Source organism: Durio zibethinus, chromosome 3, assembly GCF_047325235.1.
Source record: "Durio zibethinus cultivar Kanyao isolate XHJ-2024 chromosome 3, ASM4732523v1, whole genome shotgun sequence".
Lineage (NCBI taxonomy): Eukaryota > Viridiplantae > Streptophyta > Magnoliopsida > Malvales > Malvaceae > Durio > Durio zibethinus.
The window spans coordinates 35,237,353-35,260,465 of record NC_143164.1 but is presented as its reverse complement, the minus strand read 5'-3'; the positions used below and the strand labels follow the sequence as shown (position 1 = coordinate 35,260,465).

Below are 23,113 nucleotides of genomic sequence, written 5' to 3'. Positions count from 1 at the left end.
TACCGCAACTGTGAAAATTTTCAAATAATACTTATAATAACTTGTTTAATATCAAAAGCTTAGTAGCATGCGACGACCCTGAGCACTAGGTTTTTCAGCTTGCAGCGGCTTCTTCTTTGGTGCTTTTAACTGCTTCAACCTCTTAGCTATCCTTTGGCGGGAGTCTCCTAGTACTTGTTGTCTAGCACAAGCTTTGAATACCTCTGTATTGCACTTGGATTGAGGATTCACCACATAAACCAATGGGGTTGGTTCAGGCCTTGTAACAGCTTGGCTTGAAGAAGATGGTCGGGAACTTAGCTTCTGCTCCTTGGAAACTTTGAAGTCCAAATCAGCCTCTATATATTCCATGATTGCTGGTTTGCTCACAGACTTTTTCATCACGGGCACATTAACATCGTCTTTGTTTCTCAAGTCAGCGAAATTTGTACTCTTGTTAAATATGACTCGGCTCCATTTTTCAATAAAATCTTTAGCAAGTTTCTTGTTGGAAGTTGTTTCCTCTTCAGATCTAGATAAAAACATAATCACCCTCCCAAGACCACTTTTCTTAAACTGCTTTCGTCAATCTTGTTGCTCTAAATCGAGTGGAAAATCCGTCAAGATGTTCAAAATTTTGCCACAGATAGCTGCGTTTGGTAAGCTGCTATCAGGAAGGGGTTCTAGCCAATTCTTCAAGAGTGTCAGAACTCCACGATCCAAAAACTCTAGTTGAAAACTTTTCTTGGACAACCTGGGTGAGGAAAGGCAGTTTCCGGAGTTTGTTGATGGCTGGTTGGCCTATTCTATTGGTTTGTGCATCGTCTTCAGCTACAATCTCAAGCTCAGCCATTACTTTCTTAACAAGCTGGATGATTTCTTCAGAACTTTTCTCAATCTTTCTCCTCCTTTTGACAGCATCAAACATGGCATTGATTACTGGATCATCTCCATGAAAATCCTTCCCTCCCTTTCTCTTTTTTTCTTCCACAATACCTTGGTTCTTCATCAAGCTATCCTTACGGGAAAAAGGATGATAGACCCTGATGATAATAATGTAATCAAAGACTATCTCAACTATGTATTTTTTTTTTTTAAGATTACTTTGGTTTCAAGCCATGGAAGGTGTATTTATAGGTGTCTGAAAATCCTAATCCTAGTGGGAATTAGAGTACTGTTAATCCTACTAATAATAGGATTAGGAAGTTTCCTTGATCCAACTGTCAGGATTAAGTTCACTTTCTGACAGCTGCATTTGGTGTCTCGTCATTTGTTATTGTGACGACTCGTGCACGATTTTGGAGGTGAAGAATGAGCATCACAGAGGGCAGAAATGAGATCAATGCTGCTGTGGGGCTTCCTCAGGTGATTGATCTCCTCCTTTACTAAAAAAATAAGTTGATTGTTTGTCACAATTGCATCCTGGGTATGGATACTAGTGTTGTTATTTTGAAGCAAAGAAAACTTTACTCATAGTTACTTTTCTTAACATCAGAAACATTACAATTTAAAGTCTAATTAATAACTACCCACTAAAATCATAATCCTAAGATTAAGCCATGACCACCAGCATGAATAACAAAAAAATAACCAACACCAGAAAAACAGGAACAACATGAAACATTCAATGAATTCACATTAGCAGTCCTAAACACATCTTCTAACACTCCTCCTTGCTTTAGGGGCTACAAACACCAAGTTTTGTCCTCAGAAATTCAAACTTGCTAACTGGCAGTGGCTTGATAAAAACGTCTGCAACTTGATCTTCTATTTTGCAGTAGACAAGAACAACAACTCCATCTTTCTGTACTTCCCTTAAGAAGAATAATTTAATATTAAAATGTTTAGTTTTCCTATGAAACACAGGATTTTGAGAGATAGCAATGGCAGCTTGATTGTCAACAAGAATCTTCGTACTTTCCTCTTGCTCTACGTTAAGATCGATTAAAATCTTCCTTAGCCACAAAGCTTGATTAATAGCAGCTGTTGCAGCAATAAACTCTACTTCAGCTGTGGATTGAGCTACAATTTCTTGTTTTTTCGAGCTCCATGAGAAAACACCAGAACCAAGTGTGAAACAATAGCCTGAAGTGCTCTTCATATCATCAATGGAACCTCCCCAATCATTGTCTGAGAAACCAACCAGCTTGAACTCTTTGCTCTTTATATATTTAATGCCAAAATCACTGGTGCCTTTCACATATCTAAGCACCCTCTTTGCAGCCTTGAGATGCCATTCACTTGCACAATGCATAAACCGAGACAAAATGCTTACAGCATTCAAAATGTCAGGCCGAGTTGTTGTGAGAAACATTAAGCAACCAATCAGGCTTCTGAAATATGCCTGATCAATCTTTTCTGTTCCATCTTCTTTACAGAGCTTTTCCTTTGAGTTCATTGGTGTCTTCATTTCTTTACATTCTTCGAGTTTAAACTTCTTCAGAATCTCCTTGGCATATTTCTTCTGACAGATGAAGACTTCATGTTCATTCTGTTTGATTTCCATTCCAAGAAAAAAGGTCATCAATCCAAGATCTGTCATTTCAAAAAACTCCATCATCTCTTGCTTAAACTTCTCCACAATACTTATGTTGTTTCCTGTCACAAGTAAGTCATCCACATATAGTGAGATGATAAGAATGTCAGCTCCATTGTGCTTGACATATAATTTTGATTCAGATAAGCTTTTGACAAATCCCAAGTTCTGTAAATGTTCATCAATCCTGTTGTACCAAGCTCTTGGAGCTTGCTTCAATCCGTAAAGTGCCTTTTTAAGAAGATAAACCTTGTCTTCTTCTCCTTCCTTAACATAGCCTTCTGGTTGTTCTACATAAATCTCCTCCTGCAGAAAACCATTCAAGAATGCTGACTTGACATCTAATTGGTGCACTTTCCAATTCATTTGTGCTACAACGGCGAGTAAGAGCCTGATGGTGTCGAGTCTAGCAACTGTTACGAAGGTATCTGAGTAGTCCACACCGAGTATTTGAGCATATCCTTTGACAATGAGTCTAGCTTTATACTTGTTGATTGAGCCATCAGCATTAAGCTTGGTTCTGTACACCCATTTGACTCCAATTACTTTTCTGTTTTAGGGTCGATCAACCAACTCCCATGTTTCATTCCTTTCAATCATGAATAGCTCCTCATTCATTGCAGCAATCCAATTTTGATCCGTCTTGACCTCTTCATAATTTGTAGGTTCACACACAGCAATATTGCATCTTTGATAAACATCAGAAAGTAGTCTTGTACCTCTGATAGGACTGTCATCCACTATTTCATTCTCTCAGTCTCCAATGCTAGGAAACTTGAGCTTGTGCTCTTTTAAGGTTGGATCCATCTTTTTTGCATCATCCCAGTTTCACTCTTCATCTTCCATAAAGTGCACATCCCTGCTTATAATAATTTTTTCAATTTGTGGCTGGAAAACTTTATAAGCTTTTGCAACTGAGCTGTAGCCAATAAAGATGCCTGGAAGTGTTCTTTTATCTAATTTATCTTTCTTGGTCTGTGGAACATAAGTGAAGCACAAAAATCCAAATATTTTAAGGAAATTCAGAGATGGTTTATAACCATACCATGCCTCAAAGGGTGTTTGATCCTTCACTGCTCTTGTGGGAAGCCTATTTTACAAAAAACAATAGTATTTACTGCTTCAGCCCAAAATTGCTTTGGCAGGTTCTTCTCATGTAGCATACATCATGTCATCTCCAATATAAATCTATTCCGTCTCTCACTTACTCCATTTTGTTGTGGAGTGTATGGAGCAGTTAATTGATGTTGAATGCCTGCCCCTTCACAAAAATGAGTGAATGCTTCAGAAGTATACTCTTTATCATTGTTTGATCTGAGAGTTTGAATTCTACAGCCACTCTCGTTCTCAACTCTGGCTTTAAAGTTCCAGAAGACTTGAGCCACCTCTGACTTGTACTTTAAAAAAAAGATCCAACACATACGGGTGAAATCATCAATGAATGTAACATAATAAAGACTACCTTTCAGAGAAGGCGTTCCTTATGGGCTTGCAATATCAATATGAATTAATTGTAACTTCTTTGATGTCTCCATGTTGCCTTGGGAAATGGTTTCCTATTTTGCTTTCCAAACTGACATGCTTTGCAGTTTGGAATATAATCATCAAGTTCTGGAAAATCATTTACCATATTCTTGGATTTCATCTGCAGCAGCCCCTGATGATGATAGTGCCCGAGCCTCTTGTGCCATACTTCAGTGATATTTTCTTTGATTGGGAAAGCAGTTTGCTCCTCCTCCAATAGATTTAGAGCAAAGCTTTTCCCTTTCATTTTTACTTTAAAAATATCTTGGCCAACTGCATCTTTAATCAAGCAACTTTTATCTTCGAACATAACTTTATAACCCTTTTCAATTAGTTGTCCAACACTTAACAAGTTTTGATCAATTTTAGGGACATATAATACATCAGAAATGAACTTTGTACCTAAACAAGTTAAAATTGCAACTGTTCTTTTTCCCTTCACAATTATGTACTTACCATTACCAACTCGAACTTTCGATGAGTTTGCGTTGCTTAGTTCTCTAAATAGATCCTTGTCATGTGTCATGTGGTTAGTACAACCACTATCTATAAGTCAACTCTCACTTGATTCGATGCTAGAGAAACATGTAGCTACGAACAGGTGATCTTCCTCCTCTTGATCAGTAATCTTTGCATCTTCACCATGTTGTAGAATTTTGTTTTTGCAGATAACAGCTTCATGCCCCATCTGATTACATTTAGTGTATTTAGCATCAGGTCTTCTCCAGTATCTAAATGGAGGATGACCCTTCTTTCCACAATGTTGGCAAGGTGAATAGGATTTCTTCTGATTTTCATTCTTTTCTTTTGCATTGGCTGATGCAGTACTTGTCCCATTTTCTTCAAAATCCTTTTTCTTCTTTCTTTTGCTTTTGGCCACATTTTGATGCTTGACTGCCAAAGCTCCTTCAATTGTTGTATCTTCCCTCATCAGTCTTCTTTGTTCTTGTGCTTGCAAAGCATTAAGCAATTCTGTTAAGGAAATTTTTGACAGATCCTTTGTATTCTCCAAGGCAGTGATGGTTGCTTCATATCTTTCAGGAACTGTAACAAGAATTTTTTCTACAATTCTTGAGTCAGTAAATTCAGATCCAAGAAGCCTTACATTGTTTGCGATACTTAAAAGCTTATCAGAGTAATCTTTGATCATCTCGGAGTCCTTCATTCTTTGAAGTTCAAATTTCCTAATCAAGTTAAGGACTTGCATCCCTTTAATTCTTTCATCTCCTTCATATTCATTCTTGAGATAATCCCATATCTCTTTTGCTGACTTCAGAGACATGATACGAGTGAAGATGATAGATGAGACTGCAGCAAACAAGCAGGCTTTTGCCTTTGATTTCTTTGTCTTCTTTTCTTTCTGTGCTTTAATCTGTGCCATGGTGGGATTGTTTGGAAGTGCAAGAATTTCATAGTCTTCTTCCACTGCTTCCCAAAAATCTAAAGCTTTCAAGTATGTCTCTATACGTACTGCCTAAATCTGGTAGTTATCTCTGTCGAACATCGTCGGAGCAATTGCGAAGAAACTGGCTTCAGCTTCCATGACACGTGAATTTCACACACAGATCCCTTAAGAAGAAGGCTCTGATACCAAATGTTGTTATTTTGAAGCAAAGAAAACTTTACTCACTGTTACTTTTCTTAACATCAGAAACATTACAATTTAAAGTCTAATTAATAACTACCCACTAAAATCATAATCCTAAGATTAAGCCATGACCACCAGCATGAATAACAAAAAAATAACCAACACCAGAAAAACAGGAACAACATGAAACATTCAATGAATTCACATTAGCAGTCTTAAACACATCTTCTAACAACTAGTGTCAGATTAGGTGATGTCATATTCGTCAAACAGATTACTGAAGTGCTTTTATTTTGGTGATGCAGATATGGTTCACATACACAGCAAATTCCTAGGTCCTCTTCTTTTGACTGCTGAAGAATTATTTGGTCTCCTATGTTAACAAGTACTTCAGTGTTGCATCCTCTTTCACAACATTTAGAAGGTGGCTACTAGTACTTAATTAAAGCTTATGGAAACCTATATATAAAATTGTTGATGTATATTTTGGTAGGAAGATTGATTATCTGCTGGAAGGTTGATTGGTTGGTTGATTTGATAAATGATTTGTCACAAAGAAAATGGTCAGAGGACATGGAAGGTTAGGATTTGAGGTATGCTCCAATGCTCAAATCAGTCATGTGTGAGAGATGAAAGAAGAAATTTAAGGGAAACAAGAAATAGAGAGAGAGAGAGTAGGTTAATAAGGTATACAGAGAATGAAGGGTTCATAATAATTTACCTGTGGTCGGATCTTACCTTTTATACTAAATTTGTGCTGATGTGGCCTTTGCTAGATACCAGCTGCATACATGCTACTGAACATTCCAAAAATATCTAGCAAAATTGTAATTTGCCAATGTATCATATTCATATATTAAACACCAGATTTCATGAAGTGGTCATTTTATGGTTTCTACAATTTAAAACATAAAAGCAATAATGTAGTTACCTCTTCTTCAGCACCTACCCTGTTTATGTTTTACGTGAGTACTAGACCTTCCCAGAAATTTCTATTTGCTAATTTTAGTCATACATTGTCAAATTAAATTCCCCAATTATGCAATATGATAAACAAACAAAATCTGGGGTTTGATATAGCCAGCTAGATCTATAGCTAGTTAATCGAGTCTGCTGCATGCATGCATGTAGCTCCAGAAATTATAACTTGGATGTAACTTATAAGTAAAAGCCGGCCTGGTCAGGCTGAAAATTAATTTCAAAGCCAAGCCTTGACAGATGTTTGTTCAGTTGTGAATAGTACTGCAGCGGTTAGTCAAAAGAGCTTCTTCCTGCCTTCGCTTCAGTAATTGCTCCTAAAGATATAGTTTCTTCCCTGTGCCGAAACCATCTTACTTTCTCCATATCTAAACATAATTTGCATTTGTTTACCTAACTTAAACTCTATTCATTTGAAAGATATAACGACCAATTAATATACGTATATGTATTGATATAAGTGACAATATGACATATCAAACTCTAACAAACAAAGAAATCATAGAAGATATTTTGCATTACAATTTTGATCTTTTGATTAGAAATGCATAAATACTGCCAATTTTGGTTTCAACTTTTGGAATTGTGGCATTGGTTTCTGCAGATTTTGCTGCTAAACTATACTGATATAAAGGGGGCCTTCATGAGGGTAAAAATGCATGGTATTTTTCTCATTGGGGCTCAAAAATAGCATATAAACTTACCAAAAACAACAACTACAGCCTCTGGAGGCTTGATCTCTTCACTTTTCACCAGTGATTCACTATATGAAAATCAAATCCGCTTTAAGTTTTTGTAGCTTTATGTCATGCATATACAGTATCTGCACTGATGATATAAAGTTACCTTTAAAAATGGAAATGACTTGCAGCTGTCAGCTTATGGTGTTGTTCTATCACACATAGCTTCAAGAATCATTTCATGCTTTTGGTAATTTCACAGCGCAAATAATAATAATAATGCAAACAGATGTGTCATCCATGATTGAAATTGGAAACACAACTTTTTTTTTTTTTTATGAAGTCGTTTTTAGAACCAAATAAACTAACAAGACATTCATGTTGTATAGCCTACTGATCTGCTGCATTTCATAAGCTGACAAGAATGGTGATTTTTGTTTCAAATATGACAACTTATGAAGGGAAAGCAGTGTCTAAAAGAATTCGTCTAGGAACATTTGTCGTGAAAGCCTTATTTCACGACAGGATGGGAGTAACCAAGCCAACCACAAGCAAAAGTCTTCGCTTTAGGATCTGCTTTATTCACTGGATATGATTTAGTACCCCACTGAAATTTGATTAATATTGCTACTGATGATAGCAGATTTCAGCATATAGATATATACATATATTTTCTCAATATTCTTTGCACGTGATACGTGTAAAAATTAACAAAAATTTTTTATCAAGATAAGATAAGAGGACAGCAGATTATAACTAATGAAGGTGGAGGGGATTGCTGATCAGCAGCAGGCTGATGACCATTTAAAGTTTTCAACCCTACATATTTTGTAATCGAGAGCAGAATGCATGACTCCGATGTTATTAATTTGTTTCATTGGTTTATAAGTTCATAGCAAAGTACAAGAAAATACTAAGTCTCATGGCAAAAGCATCCAAAATTCAAACTAAAAGTAAGTTAACGTAGAGGTAATTAACTAGATGTAATATACCATATCTGATGATCTATCCGATAGCAAAGTATTTAACTAATCCAATTTGCATCTATCAAATTGCAAAAACATTCTTGAGAGAAAAAGAAAAGATGGATTTTGAAAATTGGATTCATGTGAAGGAAGGAAAGGTTTTCCTATTACTTAATATGCTGGAAAGATACTTGGCTATGAAATACTATGGCTTAAGTGGAAACAAGATATGCTGTATATCTTCCATATTTGAACCTTAGCTCCATGAAAATATGCTATTATTGAAAGCTGAAACATGAAAGAATTGAATATCTTAAATCAATCATGGATGCAGAACATATTGTATTAAAAACTAAACAAGGACTCTTGATCGAAGTTTAACAACAACGAAGGATCAGTGATTACTGATCATCACTAGGTAACATCAAACAATTTCCATTGATGGAAAATGGAAATATTCCATTGCAGAAAACAAGTAATGATAAGTGATAACTATACGACCATCTGATCTTCATAAAATGAAGTAAATCGATGTTAAAAGATATATGCCTGAAGGTTTTTTGTAGCTCTTTATGTATTCATGTAAATATGGTCTACTTCGATCAAGACAAGGCAACAGTTTATTTTTCGTTTGGATGAACAACGAAGGCAAATAGTGTAGTATATTTTGAAAGATCTTGAAATGAAAGGCATGTTTCCAGATGGGTCCTGCAGCTCAACTACCTACCTAGGTTTTCATTCATTGAAGCAGAAAGACGCTTAATACATCCAAATTAAGAAGACCTAAATGCACATACAAAGGATATAGTCTAATGTAATTGAGAACCATCCTGACAGAAATGATCTCACTAGTCACTACTGCCAATTGTTCTAACAGGAACTGTATTTAGCAACAAATATTATTCCAATTGTTTTCACCAAAATTTGCTTCCAATTAAGGAATACATTAATGTTCATTTCAATTTGATATTAATAAAACTTGTTTGAACTTTGAACCATGAGTTTTTTGTTATGTTCAACCAAATTTACATCAACGATTTATGGGGCAAAGCATAAAAAAAAGTGTTAGACTTGATCTCTTTGTCCAGTGTTTTTCTTTTTCATTCTTCTACAAAGCAATTAGGGTTTCCAGTTTATTAAATCAGGAGAGAATATTTCAAGTTTTCAACTTCAATAAAACATGAAATAAAAGAAAAACTTTCATACAAGTACTCAAGTAGGAGAAAACAAGATTGTGCAAAAGAGTAAAACGAAGAACATCTTACAGAATCCATCTTGGCCTCCCTCTTCGAAGTATTAGGCATGAAAAAACCTCCAATATACCTCCTCTTGTTTATTATTCTTCTCATTTCGTGTCTTCTCAGTTGTAGTCGATATGAAAATAGGCCCAAATAGATTTATTGATGTGGATGATGAAAGGATTAGTACTTGAGTATCTCATTCACTTTTTCTACATCATAACTTCATAAAGAATATCTACAACCACTGTACATGCATATATATATAGAGAAATTAAGTTCTTGATTATTAGTGTCTGATATATATACTACTATGGATCATGACCTAATCGAAGCTCCAAGTCTAATTCATCTTCTTGACAACTTGCATCTGTCTCCTTGTTTTCATGATCATCTACATGGGATGGACCGATTTGCAAGCTGAGACTCCTACGCCAATCCTCCTCCCCAAACGGATTCAGATGACGTGAACTGTCTACAAACAATTCATCGCCATGGTGGGTGTGTGGGGGTCTAAAACCCCAACCTGCTGAAGCTGGAAAAAAAGCTTGATAACTAAGATGTACCTCAGGAGCTATGGAGTAATGTGGCTGAAAGCTTTGGATTGGCGGATAGGAATAGAGCCTAAGGCTTGCGTAATTCTCATGATCATCAACTTTGCCTGAAACTATAGGAACTGAACTAGGCCTGCTTTTGGCTCTATCTTTCCTGTGGATGTTCATGTGCCCTCCTAAGGCTTGTGCTGTGGCGAACCCTCTCTTGCAAAACACACACTCGTAGGACCGGCCAGTGCCCATATCATCGTTGCTTTGCTCTGATCCATCACTCTCTTCACTCAAGCTCTTCGAGTCTTCAATCTGATTGGCTTCCATTAGAAATCACCAAGACACCCAAAAAAAAAAAATTATAATTAATATGCTTAATTTGATTCAGATTAAGGTGTGGGAACAGAAAGAGGGGGGGGTATAATAGGGAGGAAAACCTGAAGAGAAATAGTTAGAGAAAAGACAAATAAAGGACATAGGCATTCGGAGAGTGGGTTGTATGAAGATGTTCTGAGAGAGAAAAGTCTGAGATGTTTGATGGGAGAGCTTTTCTGGTAGCCGGCTGGGATAGTGGATCCACTGTAGCAGACAGTAGTTAATTTTTAACAATTTTATCTATTATTTGTCTCCCAACTTTCGGGTCTGTCTTGTTGCTTACATCTAATTTTTCCTTAATACAGTCTTCCGTTTGTCATCTCTCTCCCTCTGCATGCATTTTTACCCATGTCTTTAATATTATATATATATATATATATATATTTTTTTTTTCTATTAATAAGTAACTCACTCAATTTATTAAAATTCATCTTTATTGAAGAAAAAATTTTAAATTTAAATTTTGTCAATTATTTTTTGTTAAAATTATTTTAAATATATGATTTATAACTACTTATCTTAAGTTATCGAATATAACATATTTTATTTTGACTTAAAAAATTAAATAATTTATCTACTCTAAGTTTTTTTTTAATATATATATGTATATATTTCTTAATTCACCTATTCAAATTAAAGCATAATTCTCCATTTTGATTTGCCAACTACTAATCTTTGTGTGTCAAATAAGTTACCCTAGGAAACTTTGAGAAAGATTCCTTTGAATCCCCATTCCTTGACTAAAAAAATAAAAAAAAACAACCAAGGGTAAGTACTGAGAATTAACATTTCCAAAATGAAAAAAGGACATCTTTCATTCATTAAGCATTAAGAAGCTTTTATATCAAAGGAATGGTAACTTCATAAAAAATTACTAAATGTAAACAGTTCATATATCATACATAAAATTAAGATATTATAACAATAAATCAAAATTCAAGCATCCTCCAATAAACATCGATTTAACTTTTAATGTATTTTATAGCCTTTTGGGGAACTGTAAATGAGCCTTTAATTATAAGTGGAGGCCCTTTCCAGTTTCCATTGTTTTACTAATCAACACCAAAGAAATGGACCATCTAGAATTACACTACTGCTATATTGAATTGGATGTGTCCATCAGTCCAATGGTTAACAGAATAAGAAAATCGGTCATTGAGGTATAAAAAAATTTACATTATTTTTTTTTATGAAGTATTTTTTATAAGATAATATCATGAGATCGAAAAATCAAAACAGATAATATTTCATAAAAATATGAATCGTGATAAATAAATTAATCTGAAACGTCAAATAAATAAATGTTCGAATCTCAAAATCGTATAAATTCTAAACTTAAGTATCAACTCTTGATACAAAAACCTTTCTGCAGAATAAATAATGGCAAAAACAATATTATTTTGTACTTTCTACTTGTCCGCGAGTATAAGCTTTTCTCTTTCAAAAAAAGAGTATAACCTTTTCTGCCATAATTAATGGGAAACACAACACCTTTTTGTAATCACAATCAGCATCATTTACTATCATGATCCTTTTAGGTTTCACTTGATAAACATTTGTTTTTGCTTGGAAAAGTTCTGATTGCGTCCCATGAATAGAGCACATGATCACAGTTTTGCTTTGGTAACTTTAAATACTTCAATTATAAAGAAAATCCGGATACTGACAACTCTGTTAATTATTTATTAAAAGATATTTAAAAGATTTAAATTTTAATATTTATAATCATTTTTTTAAATTATAATTTTTTTATAAAAAAATAATTAATTTCCAAAAAAAAAAACTTCCGTTGGTAGATATCTCAGATAATCCCAAGTTGTGCTTAATCATATGCTAGCTACCTTAACAAAATGTATTGACTACGCATTCTTGGTTTTATTTCTATGGCATTGAGCACACTAAATATTTTTAAATTATAATAAAGAAAAAAGAGTAAATTTTAAGAATAGCTTTCGTTTCCATGTGTTTTAAATTTCGAGACCAAACTGAATTTGAGTCATTTCCTTTTCTCCTTCTCTTGTTATGGCCAGTCATGCTACTAGTTCTATCCTTTTGGGATATTAATAAAGTCTATTTGGCTTGAAAAAAAATATATATATATATATACATATATGTTTTTATATATTTGCAGGCCAACATTTTTATATTAAAGAGTAGGTTAGATGTGTTAACATGGTAGGTGCTTTGTTTGGTACAGACATGAGAGATGGGAAAATGCATGGTAGCACTATCAAATTTCCACCGATTCAGGTGATCTTAAGATGTCTGTTCTGACTTGGTCTGGCAAGAATTAAAATTGTGAGAGGAAAGAGGTGAGAACTACTCTAATGGCAAGAAAGAACAAGGACGACAATAGCGTGAGTGCTCTCATGCCAAGCCAAGCACTAATTTTAATTCGTCCTCTATTGCTTTGATCAACTTTAATTCTCTTTTGATGGCATGGCAGGCTGCTCCCATTTTTGTTTGCTTGCTTTTCAAAATGATAATAGTTTTGGCCTTTTCCCTCCCTTCTCATGTGTCTTTTTTTTTTAAAAAAATTACAAATCATTTATATATAAAAATATAAATTTCAAAAGTATTAAAAGTAATCGATCTAAATACTTTTATAAAATTTTAAATTAATAAATTTATTCTTAAATATATAACTTTTATTAATCAATTTAAATTTAATTTAAATCAATTAAAATTAAAATTAGAGTTTATGTGAAATTACATTATTTAAAATTTTAAAATTTTAATTCAAAAAATTTTAAAAGTAATTGACTAAAAAGTGAGAATTTCAAAAATGTTAAAAGTGATCGATCTAAATACTCTTATAAATTTTTTAATTAACAAATTTATCTTTAAATATATTAATTAATTTAATTTAAATTTAAATTAACTAAAAGTAAAATAGAGTTTATGTGAAATTAAATTACTTAAAATTTTAAAATTTTAATTTAAAATATTTTAAAAGTGATTGACTAAAAAGTGTGAACTCCAAAAGTGTTAAAAGTGATTGACCTAAATATTCCCATAAAATTTTAAATATATATAAATATATAACTTTTATTAATTAATTTTAATTTAATTTAAATCAACTAAAATTAAAAATAGAGTTTATGTGAAATTAAGTTACTTAAAATTTTAAAATTTTAATTCAAAAAATTTAAAAGTGATTGACTAAAATATTGTTAGTAAATATTTTCTAAATTTTAATTTAAATAAATTTTCTTTTTTATTATTAGACTTTTTTATAATTAAACTAAAAAGTATTAAAAGTGATTGATTAAAATTACTTTCATAAAGTTTTAATTTAAAAATGTTAAAAGTGATTGATTAAATTACTGTTAGTTATTTTTTATAAAATTTAATTTAACTGATTTTTTTATTATTTGACTTTTTTTATAATTAGAACAATTTTTCACATTAAATAAAAACACAAATAGAAGGAGATCAAAGTTTAGTGTGCATAGGAATAAAACAATTATATGGAATTTACTTCTTTAGTTGTTGTAAAAATAATTGTATGTAGTTTATGTTGATAAATAAATTCATTAAAGATAATCATAATTAAGTTATAAGCATAATTATTTTTTTTTCTATTTTTTGTCTTTCAATTTTTTATTTTTATAGATTTGTTAACCATATATGTAAGCTAATACTTTTATTATTTATATGTTTTATGAATTGATAATTTAATTTGATTATTGATAACATAATTAAATCTTTTTGGTTCTTTAAAATAATTCTTTAACATATCATTTTTACAATTTAGTCTAACCTCTATAATTAATTTCTTTTTTATATTTATTTTTTCTAAAATTTTATAATTGTTATTCCCGTAAACAAAAACTAATATCATATCCAATGCAAATTAATTATACACCCTTCATCAACAATTAACACTATATGATTCATTAAATACTTTAATTAGATTTTTTACCTATAAAATTAAATACTTCAGGAGGTTATGGAGTTACCAATAGTTTAGGATTGGGTCCCATCAAATTACCATAAATATTGTTCACCTTGATTGAAACAATAATTAATTTAATTTTCTTTTAACTTTTATCTTAATGTACATATATATAATTAATTTATATCTCAATATTATTTAATCTTTCTCAATTGTATTAAATTACTTGTTTTTTGGTCATCCAAGTGATTGAATGACCTAATGTGAATTATTTTAAGTAGAGAATTATCAAGTGAAATAAAACTAAATACTTTTGGTTAATTCTTTTAAGGCATAAAAAAATTCATTATAACTATCTTTTGAATGTGTTTATACCAAATTTACATTCATTCATAAAAATTTTTGTTGTTAATGTTGAAAATGAAATCATTATAAATTGTATAGGTATTACATATGTTTAAGAACACATGATAAGTACCAGGGTTAAGAGTTTATTTTATTTTATTTTACGTTTTAAAATTATGTATTTTAATATTTTTATATAATTAAAATTATGTATAATAAAATTATTCAAATAAAAAAATCAAGCTTTCAATTAGTGCAACATATAATTACATTCAATTGATGGAAGTATTAACGAAAGATTATTCTAAGTAGAAAAATGAGATAAATGATTGATTGGTTATACAAAGTTCTATATTCATATGACAAAAAATTTTTAGTGTTATATGATGTTTCAATAAAAATTATACAAATATATTGATTTTAAACTTTTTTAGGATTAATGTGAAATTCTTTTATTACGAGAAATATTATATATTCCTTTATTTTCTCCTTTATATTAGTTGAAGAATGTTTACTATTGTATCAAAATTTTTAAGGTTACCATATTAAGCAATATTTGTTTAAAAGATATCAAATTTCATTTATAGTACAAAAAATACAAATTAAATTGCTAGTATTTATGATTATTTTCAAAAGTATATAAAAAATTATTAAATTTTATCTATATTATACCAAAATCAAAATTAAATTATTAATATTTATACTTATCTTGTTATCATAGGATCAAAAAAAATTATTTATTGAAATGAATTTTTAGAGATAAGAATTACACGTACATCATGCACGTGCCAAAAACTAGTCATCTATATATAAATATGTGAACTTCAAAAGTATAAATAGTGATGTACTTAAATATTCTTATAAATTTTTAAATTAACAAATTTATTCTTAAATATATAATTTTTATCAATTTACTTAAGTTTAATTTAAATTAACTAAAATTAAAAATAGAGTCTATTTGAAATTAAACTATTTAAAATTTTAATTTCAAAAGTGTTAAAAGTGGTTGGCTAAAATATCTTTAGTAAATGTTTTTATAAATTTTAATTTAAATGAATTTTTTATTATTAAACTCTTTTTTTATAATTAGACTAAAAAGTGCTAAAAATTATTGGCTAAAATAACTTTAATGAAATTTTAATTTCAAAAATGTTAAAAGGGATCAATTAAAATATTTTTAGTAATTTTTTTATAAATTTTAATTTAAATAATTTTTTTATTATTAGACTCTTTTTTTATAAGTAGAATAATTTTTTACATCAAATAAAAATACAATAGAACGAAATTAAAGATTAATGTGCATAAGAATAAAACAATTATATGGAGTTTGTTTATTAAGTTTTTGCAAAAAAAATTATATATGTAACTTATGTTAATAAATAAATTCATTAAAGATAATCATAAGTAAGTCATTGAAATATATTTGTTTTTCTTTTCTATTTTTTCCTTTCAATTTTTTGTTTTAATATATTAGCTATATATGTATCTTAATGATTTTATTATTTATATATTTTATTATAAGCTAATCATTTGATCATTAATAACAAAATTAAATCTTTTTAGTCTTTTGAAATAATTTTTAACATATTATTCTTATAATTTAGTCTGACTTCTATAATTAATTTTTTTTTGTATTTTTTCCTCTAGAATTTTATAATTATTTTCCCCATGAACAAAAACTAATATGAAATCAAATGCAAATCGATTGCATTCTTTTCATCAACAATTAGTATTATGTGATTAATTGAATACTTTGATTAAAATTTTCACTTATAAAATTAGATGATTCGAAGGTATTAGAGCTACCAGTAACTCTGGATTGGGTCTTATCAAATTGTCATAAGAATTGTTCACTTTAATTGAAATAATAATTGATTTAGTTTTCTTTCAATTTTTATCTTAATATGCATACTTATGCTTAATTTATATCTTGAGATTATTTAATCTTTCTCAATTGTATTAAATTACTCGTTCTTTTTGTCATCAAGGTGATTGAACAACCTAACATGAATTATTATAAGTAAACAACTATCAAGCGAAGTAAAATTAAATGTTTTGGGTGAATTCTTTTAAGGAGTGACAAAATTCATTGGAACTATATTTTAAATGTGTTTATGCAAAAATTACATTCCTTCATGAAAATTTATTTTGTTAATGCTGAAAATGAAATCATTATAAATTGTATAGGTATTACTTAAGAAGTTTCTTATTCTCATAATTGTAATTTTCTTAAAAAAAAAAAGGTACCAAGGTTTGGAATTTATTTTATTTTTTAAAATTATGTATTTTAGTATTTTTATTTAATAAAATTTGTATAGTACAATTTTCAAATAAAAAGAAATTTTAAGCTTTTAATTAATAGAACATATAATTACATTTAATTGATGAAAGTAGCAGCAGAAGATTATTTTAAGTAAAAAAATGAGACAAAAGATTGATTAATTATACATAACTCTATTGATTTATAAAAAATAGAGTTATGCATTTGTATATTTTTTAGGATTAATATGGAACTTTTTTATTTGGAGAAATATTATATATTCATTCATTTTCTCTTTTATATTAGTTGAAAAATATTCACTGTGGTATTAAAATTTTTAAAATTGTCATATTAGGCAATATCTTTTCAAAAGAATTAAAATTCGTCAAATTAATTATCATTTTACATCTAAATAAAATTATTATAAATTATAATTTAACTAAATTTAAAAGTGATTTAAAAGCATTCCTTAACAAAATCTATTTGATAAACTTTTATTTAATCATGTTAGATTTTAGACTTAGGATTATCGGCCAATTAGATTGAGTCAAGTTCTATCATTTACTTCTATTTATAATGTATTCAATTATTCACTTATGCACTTAAGCAAATTTAACTCAATAATTGGTGCATGTTTCTATTTGTTTAAAAATCTGGATTCAGATTATCCTAAATTCAAATAAAAAAGATGTATACTCAATTATTTATAATTACGATTTCACTTTAGAAATACTTTTAAAATTAATTAACTAATTTAACCACAAAAACAATAAAAATAAAACATTGAGGATGAAAGGGAAAAACTTAAATAAAAAAAAAAAAACCTTTTAAATTATTATAGAAGATGAATAACTAATATTGGATTTTGATTAGGTTATTATTTCACTTCGAATTTTGATTATATTCAATCATTTTAGGTTTTAAATAACTATTAAGTTGTTGACTTTTTAAAATCAGTTAAAATCAAGTTGAGTTAGTTTATTTTTATAATTATGTGAATTATATTATTTTTAATTAAATTAAAATTTAAAATGAGTAAAAATTCATTTGTACTCAATTGAGTTTTTAATTATTTCAAATCTGATTTGATTAATTCATATTATTTTAGTTATACTATTATGACATTGGTAATAAATTTCAAAATAAAATGAGAACACAACATAATAAAAATTTACGTGCAAATGTGATAGAAATATTAATGATAATTTTAGAAGAAAATTATTATACATAAGTTTACATAGATTAAAGGATATTTCTTTTTTTAAGACTTTTGAAATTCGTATTGTAAAAATGTTAAACAATTTTATAATCATTCATTTGTTAATATAGGTTGAGGGAAACAATTTAAATGTTTCATTTGAAAGAGGTCATATAATAGTTCAAATTTATTCATGAAGATAGCATAAAGTTAAATATTATTTGAGTTGTCATGACCTCTTATAATATTATTTACTCTTTTCAAATGGAGAAGTTGATTGGTATTAAAATATCAAAAAAGTTAATTTGAATGATGATAATAAGAATGATGTAACAATTAAAAATATACTACATTTTCATTTAGTAGAAGAAATTTTTTATGGAGAATGGAAAAAAGATTATTGTGAATTTAATATTTTTTAAAATTGTTGTTTGTTTAATTTTTATAAATTTTATTTAGTAAATTTGTTTTCATTACTTTTATTATATATAAACAAAATTTTTACCCAAATTTATATACTTAAAAATAAAAGCATAAGACAAAGTTTATTATTTCTATTGGTGACAAAACACTTAAAAATTGTCAATCTTTTGTATGTAATTATACTTCACTAATAGGTGTGAAAATAAATATGCTTATAATTCAATCAAGTCATAAATAAAACTTATATTAATATGTACTATTTTATCATGAACTAAAAATTTAAAGAATATTTTAAAAGTATTAACTTAATATTTTGTATATATTTATTGAATTTAATTTTAATACTTGCATTAATATAAAAGGTTATCATTTTAACTTATTACTACGTGTTAAATTACAAATAATAAATTTAAAGCATTTAATCATGCTTTTCATGTCATTTAAACTTGAACTTTTTCTTCTTTTTTTTTTTTTTTTACCTTACAAATTAAATCATATAGCAACATTGTAATTACTTTTTTTTTTATATATATACAAATTAATGATACATATTAGTAGACAATTAATAACTTAGTAATTAATCATTGAAAGCTTAAATATAATTAGTCTAACTTTAGTGGTAATCATTGATAACTTAGTAGTAAATTAGTGATAATTTAATAGTAAATGAATGATAATTTAATAGTAAATAATTGATAACTTTTTAGTAAATTAATAAAAATATAATAATATATGCATAATACCTTAATGGTAAATTCATTATAATATAATTATAAATGCATAATAACATAGTATTAAATTAAGGATAATTTTAAAAAGTAAGTAATGACTTAATTAGTAGTTAATTATAGATAAGTTAGTAATAAATAAATGATAACACAATAGTAAATTAGTAATATTTTAATAGTAAATCAATTTTAGTTTAATAGTAATTAATTGATAGTAGTAAATCATAAATAATTTAGTAGTAAATCAATGATAGCTTAGTAACACATAATTGATAATTTAATAGTTAATAATTGAAAATTTAAAAGTAAATCAGCATAATTTATTAGTAAATATTCAATAACATAATAGTTAATCAGTGCTAATTTATTAATAAATCATGTATAATTTAATATAAATCTATAATAACTTAATAATAAATTATAGATAATTTAGTCATAAATCAGTAATAATTTTGTAGTAAATAAAAGAAAATTAAGTAGTAAATCAATGATAATATAATAGTAAATATATACAAATATCATAGTAAATCATTGATAATTTAATAATAAATTAATAATTTAATAATAAATCATTAATAACGTAATAGTAAATTAGTTATATATCAATGATAATTTAATAGTAAGTTAATTAATCATTAATAACTTTTTAATTAATCATTAGTAAATTAATAGTAAATCAATTATAACTTTATAATTATCATCAACAACTTAGTGGAAAATCACCAATAATTTAATGGAAAGCATTCATAACTTAATTTTAAGTCATTTATAACTTAATGTCAAATCATCTACAAATTAGAAATAAAATCATTAATAGTTTAATAATAAATAACTAATAATTTAACTGTTAATCATTAATAACTTTTTTTATACTTGAAGTTATTAAGGATTGAACCTTTGTTACTAGCAAAAGTGAAAAAACTTTTATTTTGAGTATTAGAAAAAACTTACCATGAACTTATTCAATAAAAAATTAGTAAAAAAATTTATACTTGAATAAAATAATATTATTATATAAAATGAAAATTATCTTATATATTATTAGTGAACTTTTAAAATTCTGTGCTCCATAATTATAAACGCATAACAATATATTTGTAAATCAATTATCATTAGTTAATAAAAGCAAGTGATAACTTGGTAGTTAATCATTGATAACTTAATAAGAAATCAATGATATTTTAATAGTAAATTAGTGATAACTTAATTGTAAATAAGTTTCAACTTAGTAGTAATTAATTAATAAACTTAATAGTAAATAGCAATCATTAATAATTTAATAGTTAATCACTAGAAACCTAAAAATAAATCAATGTAACTTAGTAGTAGTTAATCATTAATAACATAATAATAAATTATAAATAATTTAATATAAATTAGTGATAACTTGATAATGAATCATGATTAATTTGGTAATAAATTTGTGATGATTTTGTAGTAAACAATTAAAAACTAAATAGTAAATCAAATATAATAGTAAAAGAATAATAACATAATAGTAAATCATTGATAGTTTAGATGCAAATTATTGATAGTTTAGTAGTAAATTATTAATAATTTAGTTATAAATCAATAATAATTTAGTAGTAAAATAGTTATTCATTGATAACTTTGTAGTAAATCATTGATAAATTAATAGTAAATCAATTATAACTTTATAATAAATCATCAGTAACATAATAGTAAATCATCAATAATTTAGAAGTAAATCATTCATAATTTAGGAGTAAGTCATTCATAAATAGTAATAAATTAATGCTAATTTAGTAGTAAATCGCTAATAATTTAGTAGTATATCATTGATAGCTTAGTAGTAAATCATTGATGACATAATATTAAATCACGAATAATAAAATTGTCAATCATTGATAATTTTTTTTTACACTTAAAATTGTTTGGAATTGAACCTTAATTACTAGAAGAAATGAAGTTAGAAAATTTGTTTTGGGAGATTATGATAGACTTACCACGAACCTATTCAATCAAAAAATTTAGAAAAAAAATTCTAAATTTGAATCAATCAATAATATTATTATATAAAAAGAAAATTATCTTATACTAAAATTGAATACACATTTTTCTACGAAAAACCATTATTAAATATATGATGACATAAATTTTATTAATGATTACTTAAAGTATATAATAAATTATCAGAAAGTTAATTACTAAAATTACATCAAAAAGTTGCTAAAATTTTATCAATGGTTACCAAAATTATATCATAAAATGCCAAACTAATATCAAAAGTTATCAAATTATATTGAATGTTACCAAAATTTTATCATAAGGTAAGAAAATCAAAATTATATCATAAGTTATCAAATTTTACTTATATTATATTAAAATCAAAATTAAATTATTAGTATTTATCATTATTATCATAATATCAAAAAATTTATTTATTAAAATAAATTTTTAGAGATAATAATTATACATGCGTCACTCATGCATCAAAAACTAGTATAAATAAAAATTATAATTGTAATAAAATAATTCTTAACATTTATAACATTATTATTATTATTATAAAAATTAATCACCAGAGATGTATTCAGTTCCCTAATTATCAGACCTGATCACCTTCATTTTGCAACCAAGATTTGAACTTTCAAAAAATTCCCAGCAACTTCTAATTTTTGCTTCAAAAATTAAATAAACTCAACTCATTATGATAAAATCATCAATAAATAGGATGCAATACTTACTCTCATTTAAAGACAAAATCCTTAAGGTCAGGCCATAAACATTAGTATATACCATTTCTGATAACTTGATTAACAGGGAATTACAGTCTACATTGCTTACCCAATTGACATTCTTCACATACATCATCACATTCATGAACTGGTCCCATTTATGCAAGTTCAACACTAATTCATGCATTTGCAGATGCCTTAAAAATTTATACAAAGATGACAAAACTAGCATATGCATAAAAAACAGTTGAATTCCAAATCACAATAAAGCCCTAATCATTCATCAATACACATAGCTAAGAAGATCAAATTAAAGAATTAATTCTTCTCAAGTAACTGAACTGACCAACAGTTAACAGCTTCTGATCAATTTCAAACACAAAATAAAAACATCAAAAATTATAACTTTTGTACTTGAAGCAATCTTAACAGCTACATCATCACCTTTGGCTTTGGCCTCAATGAAGTCTCGATTACCAATTCTTATTTTTAGAGTGTAAGTCCTGCCAAACACCTTCAACGTTACTTCATCAGAAATCATGTGATTAATGCAACCATTATCTATCAATCAATTCACATTGTGTTTACTGTTGTTGCCGGTATAACATTTTGCAAAAATGGATATATACTTCTATTCATATGATTTATTAATTCTTATAGCAAATTTTTTCAATGAGATATGATAAAATAATATTGTCATTTCTAACTAATGCATATAACATTACAATTAGATTAGATTAATTTGATATGATACATTTTATCCAATACCATATTTATCACTATTTTCAATTAATTAACAAATAAATTAATAACTTCATACAAACAAAATTACATAATCATAATTCTAATTAAAATTTCCTCTGGTTGCTCAGATTGACACCTTGAAATAAATAGACATGATAAGTTATTGTGATATACTATATAATTATCTAACCAAAAAAAATTACTAATTAAATTTAAAATAAATAATTTAAATTACATTCGAGCATTTAATATAAAAATTGATGTACGATTCCACTCAAAAAATAAAATTCAAATTTCTTAGTATTTTCTGAATAAAAAATAAATACAAGATTTCATTTGCTTAATAACATCATAATATATCCTTACCAAAAGAACAGTAAAGTTAAGGATCCAATTAAACAATGCCAAAT

The 23,113-nt window shown here is 27.5% G+C and overlaps 2 protein-coding genes and 1 pseudogene across 2 annotated transcripts; all 3 read right to left on the bottom strand.

Annotated features, from left to right (window-relative positions):
* On the bottom strand, positions 1–1,239 carry LOC111283939 (protein IWS1 homolog 1 pseudogene; annotated as a pseudogene).
* A 2,854-nt stretch (positions 1,240–4,093) lies between these two features.
* LOC111283641 (uncharacterized) lies at positions 4,094–5,582 on the bottom strand. The gene is made up of 2 exons (XM_089757843.1): positions 5,567–5,582; positions 4,094–5,500 (listed from the first exon to the last, which is right to left on the bottom strand). Exons 1-2 carry the CDS (start codon positions 5,580–5,582, stop codon positions 4,593–4,595), a joined length of 924 nt encoding a protein of 307 aa, XP_089613969.1. The 3' UTR covers positions 4,094–4,592.
* Positions 5,583–9,461: 3,879 nt separating this feature from the next.
* Positions 9,462–10,527, bottom strand: LOC111284016 (zinc finger protein 5-like). The gene has a single exon (XM_022872744.2). The coding sequence runs from the start codon at positions 10,358–10,360 to the stop codon at positions 9,800–9,802; it is 561 nt and encodes a 186-aa protein (XP_022728479.2). The 5' UTR covers positions 10,361–10,527; the 3' UTR covers positions 9,462–9,799.
* Between the last annotated feature and the right edge of the window lie 12,586 nt (positions 10,528–23,113).